This window comes from Phyllobates terribilis, unplaced genomic scaffold (assembly GCF_046119375.1).
Source record: "Phyllobates terribilis strain yellow unplaced genomic scaffold, ASM4611937v1 Scaffold_7__3_contigs__length_470593459, whole genome shotgun sequence".
NCBI classification, from domain to species: Eukaryota; Metazoa; Chordata; class Amphibia; order Anura; family Dendrobatidae; genus Phyllobates; species Phyllobates terribilis.
In genome coordinates, this window is record NW_027362767.1 from 92,748,603 (window position 1) to 92,761,191 (window position 12,589).

The following is a 12,589-nucleotide window of genomic DNA, read 5'->3' on the forward strand; positions in this document are numbered from 1 at the left end:
ATATATAAGAGTAGTGGTCAATGAAATGATATCTGCACTCACGTAATCACATACGTTTACCCGATTCCTCATATATAAAATTGGACCATAATGAACCAGCTGAATTATATCAAGCAAACTGGTTTGTGAACCTCATCACATAAATAATCTTTTCTGGTAATGCCCTTCTTTAAAACCCTTTTGAGTTGGCAAAAATGCTACAAATTCAAAAAGTTCAAATCACGACTTCCAAGTCAGTTTTTTACTGATAATTCAGAGCATAACTTAAAGACATAACCACGTTATTCAGCAGGTTTTTTAAGTTAAATTTATACAAAAAGCTTTTAGATTTTTTTCAAATGAGGTTTTATTCATTTACCGAAAAGAAACGTGATTAAAAAACTCAAACGACCAAATTAAAATAAAAGCTTTCCCAAAATCTCACATGTGGCCGAACCCTGACTTGGGGATGGTAAGCACGATAATTCCCTAAAAAATCTCATGGATGAGAAATTCCAGTTCAGGACTAGGACCTGTTTAATCTCAAATTTGTAGGAATTACCGTAGCTTAATTCCTACTGATCCCCAAAAAAAGCTCATCAAAAAATAAAACCTCCCACCGTCTGGCATTTATGTCATATCCACAGCTGGAGAATAGCGAGGTGGCCCTGCATTTTGCATATCTCTCTACTAAGTCCTATCAGTCCATCAGGTCCGCGTTCTGAAAGAATACAATGCGGGCTTTTGTTGGGACATCATTCAGGATGAGTGAATTGAAAAACTCTTAAAACACCACCAATGTGACCGAACTCCAATGACATGTCAGTGTATAGTAAAAGTGGAAACACCCTTTTAGCTGCTAAGATAAGTTAAAGCTGCTATCTGTTGTTCTGAATCAGGAATGTATGGCTCCCCTGCCTCCCTACTTCCTGCTTGCTGGGAGCAGTGTGCTCCTGATTAACAGTTCGGGCCAGCATTATGGTTACGCTGCCGGCCTGAATTGTGCGATTTCTGATGCTGCAAGCAGAGGCAGCTTAGTGTTTGCACTGAAGCTGACCATATTGAACACAACCATACGCGTTTTAGTCAATTTTGGCTACTAGAATTGTTCAATTTGGCAATAATATACAATAACACCAGGTGACAAATGATCAATCCTTCCAGGAATATTTTTTTGTCCTAGTATTAAAAGTAAAATTCTAAACTTAATTTCAGTTGATGACTGATTGTCTAAAAATTATCCTTAAACTTTACCCAACAAATATTGTTGTTTTTTTTTGGAAATTTTACACTTTCATTAACTTTTAAATAATTTATATGGACACTTTTCACATCTGTCTATAATGAAATCCTGAATACAGTACTGAATTGGACAGACGCAACTGATTTATAATAAGATTTGTTGGGTTCCTCCAATGTTCCCGTTGTTTTTTACAGTAAAAAATGGCGCTGCCTTAATATATATCAGAATCTTCAACAAAAGTAACCTATAATAAATACTGTGGGATGAGGCAGCGTCTAAGCAAATTGTGATGGCTGCATCCCTGGCATCCTCGGAGTGTTGGTGCAGACTTATACAAAGTGTTACCTAACCAGCTCCTGTATTCTGTCCAATCCTATCTCTGAGACTGCAGCTAAAGACGGCAATGCCATGCTCGCCATCGTATGCAGCCTTATAATCAGAAGTTGGGGTGCCTCCTGTGTTACCTTTACAAAGCTTCAGACTTCTTAATCTTTTCATAGTTTATGTGAGTTCAGCTGAAAGGAAAATATGACATTCTAGTTTTGACAGTAAAGTGGAAGGAACATAGACTCCCATGGAGAAGTCTTTCACACGAGCGCATCTAGTGTTTAAAAAGCTTTTACTTCGCCCAATATTGACAGAAGACTTAAGCACTGGGATAATAAAAAACTCAACATATGACTGAACTTGTATTTCAGCAATGGAGGATGCACAACACTCCTATTAAATAGTTGGATGAGAAGGGTTCCAATCCTAAAGTGTAGTAAGAAGATATCCGGAACGCTCAAAGTATTGTATGACTTTAATTGTATGACAATCCAAGTGAAATTACGTTTCGGTCTTCACTCCCAGACCTTCTTCAGACATACTAAAAAATGAACATAACAAAAAAATGCAAGCAAGAAGATATTGACATAATGAAAAACAAGTATATGTACATAGTACAGACTAAGATCATGACTAAGGGTGGGCTGTCACCCGAAACGCGTTGATGTTGAAATTTGTCTATCTATATTTCTGATCTTGTCCTCCACTATGCACTTTGTGTGAATAAAAGCCTATTCACGTTTTGTTGAGCTGGATTATCTTCATTTTAGTACAGACTAATGCCAGCTCGGCATACAGTGATAATGTTGGAACTGATATGGATCATGTACTCATGACATATGAGTAAGTATATCCAACGTAAGACACATGGAAGGCACTGAATGCATGAGAGATGTATGTCATTTTGTTTCTTGTTAAATAGGTTGTCCCATGAACATAGCACATTTTAATCAATCGATTTCGAAATAAAATTAAGTTTCACAATTGGACGTTTAAGAGAAAATGTTTGTGTGCCGAGATAATCTTATAAATGTGCCTCTGCTATGTACTGTGTAATGGCTGTGTCTGACCGTGCAGGAACATGGTTGGCACATACCACAGCTCTTGGCCAGGGAACGAAACAAGAATATAAAGATAGGACAGCATGAAATTGCAGTTGCTGCTTTCTGTGAGCTAAAACATTTCCTTGTCTGTTTTACCACAGGAGTGTTTCTGCAGCATCCACAGCCCTCTGAGCTCATCATAAATCAAGTCCGTAACATATGAGCTCAGTGGCAGCCAGAGCTCCTACCTCACGGACTTGATTTATAATGAGCTCAGGTGACTGGAGATATGGCAGAAACACTTGCTCCTGTGATAAAACAGGTAGGGTAATGTTTTACCTCACAGAAAGCAACAGATAAAATGTACTTTGTGGTACAACCCCTTTATCTTCTAGTTGGTGTATAGTAAGGATTAAACTGGAAATTACCCCTATTGGAATAAAAATACAAGCAAGTAAACTAAGACACAAAAGAGAAGTTTAATCCTGACTGTACTAAAAGTTACTAGAAATTAACAAGAGACAACATGACATACATCTCTGTTGCCGTCCATGCATTCAGAGCTTTCCATGTATCTTATGTAGGATATACTTACTTGTACATCCATAGTAGTTCCTTCATGATCACTGTATGCTAAGTTGGCATTAGTCTGTATTATGTACATATATATATTCTTTGTCTATATTTTATTTATTGCATTTTTTTGTTATTTTCATATTTTGGTTTGCCTGAAGAAGATCTGAGGTACAGACCGAAACGTTACTTTGAACTTTGACTTTGCGGATTGTCATACAAATAAAATCATACGGATCTCATAACTACTTTGATCTTTATTCTCGCTGTTCTTGATGTGAACATGTGCTGGAGTCAGATGCTCCAAGAGGCCCACACCCATATCCCGCCTCAGCTCCGCCTGCTTTGTTGGAGATAGGCAAAAATGTCGGGAGACTGCCAAAAGTTGCAGAATGTTGGCGTAGTCTGGTGTTGAGACAAAAGTTTGCAATTTTTCAAGGCTTGTTACACCAGAATTCTGGCGGACAATCTTTGATGAATCGGGCCTATTGCGCTTCACATTTGTTGCTATAAAGACCTCGCTTCATACTTTTTTTTTGCATTTAGCTTTGTAAAAGAAGATAACTACAAAGTACAATTGTGCAGCCAGGTTCTGATCCATGCTGCCTGTGCTCCTCTTTAAGTAACGACCCTGGTAACCTACTGCTCATTTATCAGCTACATGGACGCCTCTTTGTACTATATGGAAGGATAGCATTGTGGCTAACACTCCATATTGTTTCAGTGGAGTTAGCCTTTAATTTGTATCACAATTTTCCAGCATACATGACAAAAAAAAGATAATGTCAGTCTAGAATTGCCCAAGAGACAAATCGGGGACACAAACCTTTATATGCAGCATGAAATGTTGACAGGTCCATGAGTGATTAAAATTGGATGTGTCTGATTTTTCAACTTCAGATGTTCTTCAGTCATAAGTATTTTAATGTTATAATTCCTGTAATACCTGTTACTAAAGTCCGCATCCCATGTCATGTCTGTATTCTAGCTCTATACAGTCTGTAGGGCATGGGCAACATCCTAAAGAGCATGTTGTATTCAGTTGTAAGTCAGATGTACCTAGTTCTTGTAGGTCATCATGTTGTGGGGGGTTCAAACATGGCTCCAGTAATCAGAAGCACAATTCTTTTTTATTTATATTATTCCAATAATCCATGATTTCTGACACTAATTCTATTCCTTGGATGTCAAATCCTGGGCTTTCACCATTTTAGTAATTGCTATAGTCTAATAATTCAAAAGTTGGAAGGTTAGCACCAATGACTAAATTTTTGTCTACAGTTTTAATACTTACTGGCCACTACTTTTTTTATTGATGGCCTAGGATAGCCTATCAATATGTGATCAGTGGGGGTGTGATACCTGGCGCTCCCACTGATTGGCTGGAAGTTCTCAGATGCTTCTAGGACACAGCAGCTCCGTCAAAACTATAGTGGCCATGACTGAGTACTGCAGATCCACACATTAAGGAAAATCCAGCTCAACAAACAGTGAACAAACTGCGCACCGTGACTAAGGTTGCGCAGTGACCCGAAACGCGTTGATGTCGCATTTTATCTAGCTGCACTGCTGTCTTTGTCCTTTCTCAAGCACTTTGTGTGAATAAATGTTTGTTCACCATTTGTTGGGCCGTATTTTCCTCAATTTGTGATTGCCTCACACCTTGACGCGGCGTTTTCCGAGCTCCGAACACCATCAAGATGTCTTTAAAGGTGAGCTGGATCTAATCTTGTTTCTACTGCAGATCCAACTCTTATGCATCCATCGCTGTGTTCCAGCAGCATCCGAAAATATCTGTCCGCTGCTCGTAGCAGCTGATCGGCAAGGGTGCTGGGTGTCGCACCCTCTCCGATCACATATTGATGGCCATTCCTGGGGATGGTCCTTTAACAAAAAAATAGTGTCCAAACCCTTTATTGATCAGTTTGTCTTGAACCGGCAAGATTTTGGTTTCAACCGGAAGGTATCAGTATAAATGTCATCTTAATGCACATTTAATAAACCAAGACCATATTATTTTAAATAATAATGCAAAGGAGCTTGGTTTATTTTCTATCTAGTGTAGTGAATATATAAATCTGGCTGTATTTGAGTCATGGGGTGTTGGCGTAAGTAACTAAAGTGAGGGAAGTTTGTCCTTAGTGTACATGATACTGACTTGCCTGAAGATCTGTGGTTGGTCTTGCCTTTATCTTAGTAAACCATTACTGCAGCAGTGATGTGAATATTTTACATTCTGTAAAGAAAGACGTACCCTGGGCCCAGCATTAACATAGGCTGGCACAGATGTGTTTTGTTTAGTTCTTTTGACTCTCATGTCCGTCATTTCTTATCAATATTTGCATAAAATTCTGCTTCCAGGACCATTTTATCAAAAGTACGTGTGTTCGTTTCAGCTCTTACTTTCTCCCGTATATTGAAGGAAGCCCTGGCCACCGAGCGTGCATTGTCCATGACAGTTTGTTTTTCCTTAAATATCTGCTCGCTGCGCTCCAGCTTCTTTTCTATGGACATAAGGATTTCTTGTCTTTTAATGTTTTCGTTCTTTAGCACCTTTTGACGATTTTCCCTCTGGATCTTCTCTTTTTCCATTCGGATTTCCACTGCTTTTCTAGCTTTGTGCTGCACAACTTCATCAGCTACCTGGGCCGCGTGCTGCAACCTTCTCTCGGCTGCTTTGGCCAGTTCTTTCAAATGCTCTGCCCGCTCTTTCTCCCTCAGTTCTGCTGCCTGCCTTGTTCGTTGGATTTGTTGCTCTTCCTTTTGTGCTCTAGACTTTATTTCTTGATTCCTTTTCTCGTGTAATTGTTCCACATTTCCCTGTGCCCTATTCAGATTTTTCTCAAGTGTCTTCCTTCGCTCCTCAGTATCAGACTCCTCTTTCTGGGCTATTTCCTGAAGAAAAGCTTGGTGCTTGATTTTCTCCATTTTGTTCTGCAGTATTTTGCTTACCTGCAGCTGTTGGGACCTCTCCATTTTTTTATTTTGGGTTAAGGAAAACTTATCTTGAACTAAATCATCACTTGTGTCTAGGGCATCAGTTTTCTTTTGCTGTTTGGACTTTTCACTTTTTGTTTGGCTGATGTTTTTTTGCTGACTTTCCAATTTCCCAATTTTTCCTTTACTTTGCTTTTCCATCTCTGCAGTAGTCACCTCCTCCGATAGGATTTTTCCACGTCTTTTTCTCACGTGAGTCTCTAACATTTTTTGTCCCTGTAATATAGCTCGTTGTCTTTCTCTTTCCTCCAGCTCTCTTCTTGATACTGAACTTTTTCTCTGGGTTTCCCACTGTATGTGAGCCCAGTAACGCTGCTCTTTCCTAATGTTCTCCTCCTCATGCTTGGCGATCATAATTGCTGCAATCTTCTTGTCTCTTGGAGGTAATTCGTTTACCCCTTTTTTCTTCACCTCTTTAACCATCTTTTCAACCTTTTTTGTTGTTTGGGGTGAATGACTAAGATCACCAAGGCTGAAACTTCGACCCAAGAGGGAGTTAACTGTATCCAAAGTCCTGGATTTTGGAAGAAATTGTGCTGGTCTTCCTCTTAAGCTGTCTCCACTATAAGAAGAGGTCATAGATTCTGAGGATGTTCTACCAGAGACGCCATGACTCATTTTCTGTAGGGAGTCCAAAGACTGGCTTTTATTTTTCCTTGGGACTGGATGACCAGGATCCTTGGTCATTGATTCATTACTGCTCTGAGTATCCTCAGATTGGGAGCTACTGCTCTTTTTAGCCTTGGATAATGGGGCAGGATGCCTTCTGACCTGTGATGGTTTGCCTCTTTTTGTAAGCTTGGAAGGTAAAGATTGAGATCTGTCAATATCTTTGGAAAGATGAGTATTGCTTCTTTGGGTTCCAGTGCTGGATGGAGTGTCACATCTCTTAGACCCTTGAGGGGTTGAAAGTTCAGCAAGAGATGGTCCTTTCGAGCTACATGGGGAACCAAGATTGCTGCTGAGCACTAATGGTAAGATCCTTCTTTTTTCCTGACGGATAATTCTTTCCCTCTCCTCCCTGCACATTTTAAGCTTTCTCTGTCTTTCTATCTCATAAACCTCACAAAGACCAGTAGCTACTCGCATGGATCGCCCTGGAGCTTCTCTCACTAGATCTGAAAGGCTTCTACATAAAAGTTCTACCGGTTTCACCATACATCGAGCGCAAGCCTCCAGGGAGCGGGGACTGGTCAACACATAACGACTTCCTTCTGCTTCTTGACATTCAAAGTTAAAAAGGTCCAAGTGTAACATGGGGGAATGCTCTCTCTGTCGTACTGAGGAACCTCCCGAGGCCTCTTCTCCGCCTGGATCTTCTGTGGGTTCAGCCATCATTATACCTAATAAAAAAAAGATTAGATCAATTTTTACAATGAAATATTAAACTGTGGTGTTGTAAATTGGTTGCCAGGAATATACATTTTGGGGGTAGAGGCAGGGAACACTTTAAATTAAAAAAAGTGATCCCGACTGGTCTTTGTTAGATTTTGTGCAACTGCCAGCCAGTCACTCACCTCTCCAGCCACTTGCTGTATACAGGTATCACCACTGAGGTTCGTGTTTAGCTACAGCTGTCACATGGGTAGACAGCACATGATTAGCGGCAGGGAAATAAACAGGACAATGGGGAACACTGAAGCAGCGGCGCTGGTGTGTGTATAAATGAGCATTTTTTTCTAAAGCATTCTTTGCCTTAAATAAAATATATGTATTTTTCATGAACTCATATGAACTTTTTTGTTCAGAATAGTCACTATTTTTTCAGACATAAAAAAACTTAAGATTTTGCCACTCCTAATATTGTAGCAATTTCTCGGATGGGTTTTTTCTGTTTTTGCAGCTTAAGGATGGCTTGTTTCACCTGCATGGAGAGCTCCTTTGACCGCATGTTTACTTCACACCAAAACCTTCCAAATGCAAGCACCACACCACAAAACAACTCCAGGCCTTTTATTTACTTAATTGAGAATGACATAATGAAGGGATTGCCCACACCAGTCCATGAAATAGCCTTGGAGTCAATTGTCCAATTACTTTTGGTTCCTTTAAAAACAGGGTGGCACATGTTAAGGAGCTGAAACTCCTAAACCCTTCATCCAATTTTAATGTGGATACCCTCAAATGAAAGCTGAAAGTCTGAACTTCAACTGCATCTGAATTGTTTTGTTTAAAATTCATTGTGGTAATGTCTAGAACCAAAATTAGAAAAATGTTGTCTCTGTCCAAATATATGTGGACCTAACTGTAGCCTTATACTCACCTCCGATGCCGTTCCAACGGTGTAGGCACTGGCTTTCCAGGGGATCGCGTTACATTATGTCACGCAATCTCTGTGGTCAATCAGAGGCTGCTTCACTCTTTTCTCCTATGAATGTAATTGACATGTGGAGGAAGTGAGAGCTGTTCTCTCACTTTCTCCAGATGTCTTCATTTGTCACGCGATCCCTGCGGCCAATCAGCAGCTACTTTATTCTCCTGTCCTTCAGACAAATCAAGACATCCAGAGGAAGGAAGAGAGCAGCTGCAGTTCTCACTTCTTCCAGATGTCTATTACATCTGCAAGATAAAAGAATGAAGCCATTGATGATTGGCCGCAGGGATAGCGTGACATAACAATGTCATGTGATCCCCGATGGAGCCAGTGCCGATACCACTGGAATGGTGTCAGCACTGGAGGTGAGAATAAGTGTTATTATTTTATTGGGGGAAAACATAGGATTCAGAAGGATATGTCCAAGTAGTGGGCAACCTCTTTTAAGATAGGAGAAGGAGCTGAGTTGCCATGTATTATGCGAAACCACCACAGTAATAATATGGTAAACAGTAAAAAAAAAATGGGGTACTACACTAGCACTGCTGAATGAAACTGATAAAAAAAGATAATATTGAATTGTATTCACATTGTCACCATTAAATTGATGTCTTCATCATTGATGTTTGCTGGCTAATTTGAAAATAGATCATAAACTTTTTAAGTGATCTGTGTGTACAGTCCAGAATACAGATATGAATATATTAGCAGTATTCCCTGTAAAATGATGGTTATTACTACAAACACAATAATCCATTAAAGCCATTCAAACAAAAAAAATCACAGATGCTTCCATCTCCATCAGAAACACTATTAAGAGGTCCCTATCTTCTATATTTCCACACTATTTACAGGTGGTTGGCAATCCTGGTGGACGCAGTAAAGATATGTAGGCAACTTTTAATGTAACAGTCCCTTTTGATATTATATGAGAGATAAATAGCTATAATAATTATTATTATTATTTTTTTTTTATAAAGGCCATATCAGTAACTATGGGTCACATCTCCATTCCCAGCAGAAGTCATGAACTTCTCTTCTGGAACAATATAAAGGCTGCAATAATCTGAAATTGTGCAGGCACCAGTAATAGATGTCTGCAAAGTGTAAATCAAGGGGTTAAACATTATCCCCTACAGTGTCGGACTGAGCTCACAAGTAACATTGACTCTGCTCACTGTTTAGTTACATGCAGATATTACATTGCCCAAAATGTATCTATTCTTCTATTATAATAAACTGGGTAGTTTATAAATAATAAGATGCTGCCTTCATCTGTACATAGTGAATTAAGAGTATTGTGCCAACTACTATTCATGTGGGGGGAAGGCAATCCTATGCGGGGGGTCCACCGGGGGATTCTCCTGTTCTCCTGCTGGCCAGTCCAAGCCTGATGTCACTCATCAGCACCTGCCCACCCACCGCATTCCAATGCAACAGATTGGAAAAAACACAACAGAAGGATTAATTTGTTTTATTAAAGGGCTTGTCCATAAACATAAAAAAAAATCATTCAGGATCCTGTACTTCCTGGTTGGCCCATCCAGGCCTTCAGAAAATACAGAGACTGCCATAAGATCTAGGCAGCATGGGATCTGTAAAATGAATATTGCTTATTTTATTATTTTAAAGTAGTGTTTGTGTACAACAAGTTCAGAGGTTGGACATCCCCTTTATAAGCATATAAATCGAGGGGTGCCCCCTTCATCAGGCAGAGCCCGAGGGGAAGCGGCTTCAGTTCTGATAGACCTGGCCTTACTATGTCATCATGGACAATGCAGGTCAGTCATTTTGGCATCCTTTACTTTTGACGGCACAGTATAGTGTTTTTGGAAAGCAAAAACTATGTATGAACTCCCCTGTTTTGTATCGCATGAGTCATCAGGAAGTCACATCCAGATATGTTGTTCATTCACATATGTATTTTTTTTTAGGAAGAAGGCATAGACCTATATAAATATGTATATATCTGCCGTAAGTTTCCCTATTTAATGATGTCATCTAGTAATCTAAAGGGAAGCATTTGATATGTATTATTATATATTATAATTAGGGTAATTACTCACTTTACAAAAATAACATTGTAAGGCAGAAAAAAATATATAAAAAATATATCACTCATCTTTTGCCTACTCTGGGCTGTTTATGGCCGCCTGCATTCTGTACAGCTACACAGAGGTTATCCTGATTTGCTGACAAGTTTGTAATGGCAATGGTTGCTTGATTGGTTATCCTATAACATGTGTATAGCTGCAGGGATCGCCGCTGTGTATGCCGTCTGATCTGTGCACAGCACGGCGTAGAGAAGAATGATCTGCAGGTTTGTGGGAAAAGAGTTAGAACTTGTACTTTATTGAAATCCCTAGTTCTTGTATGCACAGGAGTCCAGTGGGCAGGCCTATTCAGTGATTGACAGCTTTCTCTACATGCAGTCATACAGGGAAGACAGCCAATCACTGAATAGGCCCGCCCACTGGACATCTAAAAATGCAAACACCCAGTGGGCGGTCCTACTAGTGACTGACAGCTATCTCTACATGCTCAGTCATACAGGGAAGACTGGACTCATATATACAAGCACCAGGGATTTCAATTACTAAAATACAAGTTTTAATGAAACTTTTCCCCACAAGTAGGTACATCAGTCTGACCAGCTCCTGCCCTGTAACATCCTGCCTGCAGATCAGAGACATTTTTCAGCATGACAGGTTCCCTTTAAATATATAGAGACATACTGATGAAGCTCCAACACCCAGGGCCCAGCTCTTATGGGATCACCATTGGAAGCCATGCTAATAGAGCAGGATTTTCTGTCTGCCTCTGTACCTGCCCTGTCCTCATCCCTCCGCCAGATGCTTTACTAATCCCACTAGTTCTGATAGAGAACAGATCTATGAGGGATGGATGGGGGGGGGATCAGGGAGGAGGACACAGAAAGCCCCTGACAGCTGGTGAGGAGCAAGACAGCACCCAGAATCTCAGCTCCCAGCACCCTGCGCTATGGCACCCTAATACACCCCTATAGACCCCTATACACCCCTATAGACCCCTATTGTTAGGGGTGACATTCCCCATCCATCAGCCAGTACATAAGAAACGCACAGCTCTACTCGGATCTGATGGCTGCAGGCTGTATACACTGTATACTATACAGGAGACGCAGGGATATTTACACACCCTGGGAAAACTAATGCAATAGGATGAGGCTGACATACAATCGCATCATGGAAGATTCCCATTTACCTTCATCCTCCACTTCAGGATCGATGGACGGGTGTGTTTAGTGCTTTCAGCACCAGAGCAGCGGACAGCGACTGATGGCAGCAGAGGAGGGTGTGAACAACAGCCAGAGCTCAGCAGAGGAGGGAGGGGGCGCAGGGAACAGCTGGTGGCGGCCGGGGAAGAGTCACAGATCTGCAGGAGTGGAAGGAGAGAACACAGAACAGCCAGAGACAGGGAACAGCCACTCTGTGCAGAGGAGGGAGGGGCAGCAGTGATCAGCACGGCCAGAAATAGGGAGGACTGGGAAAGCTCCAGTCAGTGCCACACAGAGTACAGCACTGGAGGAATGGGGACATATCACTGGTGCAAGCTGTGCAGCCGCACAAGGGCCCAAGAGGCAAGGGGGCCACTGCCACCTCCAAAGCTCCTTGAGCTATTGGATTGAGAAGGACCCGTATTCTTGCACAGGGGCCTCTTCTTTCTATGGCTACCAGTGCATGGAGGCATTGGCTGACAGTAAGGCATGTTAAGTATTTGATTGCTGAAATTTCTACAATGTTTCTGCATCTCTTAGCAGGAAAATGCAGCCTCGAAAATGTTGCTTTTTTCCCCACATTTTTTTGCCTGCGTAATTATTTTTTGCACCAAATCTGTCAAAAAATATTCAATATGTGTATGACACTTCAGTTTTCTCATTCATTTTGCTGGCATCAGGTTTTGCCACAAATCCACGTGCAAAAAAAAACCCTGCACCAAATCTACTACGTGTGCACACAGCCTAAAGATGGCTCTGACATGTCAGTATGTCAGTAAAATCCAGCACCTTCATTCTGACATATTACTACATTGCGCTGAGTCTTCGTATAACTGCAATATGGCTTCCCCTAGTGC

General features: G+C 40.9%; 1 protein-coding gene across 1 annotated transcript; it reads right to left on the reverse strand.

Moving 5' to 3' along the window:
* Positions 1–5,480: 5,480 nt before the first annotated feature.
* CCDC177 (coiled-coil domain containing 177) lies at positions 5,481–11,871 on the reverse strand. Its single transcript, XM_073638986.1, has 2 exons — positions 11,720–11,871; positions 5,481–7,505 (listed from the first exon to the last, which is right to left on the reverse strand). Exon 2 carries the CDS (start codon positions 7,498–7,500, stop codon positions 5,488–5,490), a length of 2,013 nt encoding a protein of 670 aa, XP_073495087.1. The 5' UTR covers positions 7,501–7,505; positions 11,720–11,871; the 3' UTR covers positions 5,481–5,487.
* Between the last annotated feature and the right edge of the window lie 718 nt (positions 11,872–12,589).

Bases quoted from the DNA above. Each gene is read 5' to 3' on its own strand.
- CCDC177 (XM_073638986.1), bottom strand. From the start codon at position 7,500: ATGATGGCTGAACCCACAGAAGATCCAGGCGGAGAAGAGGCCTCGGGA.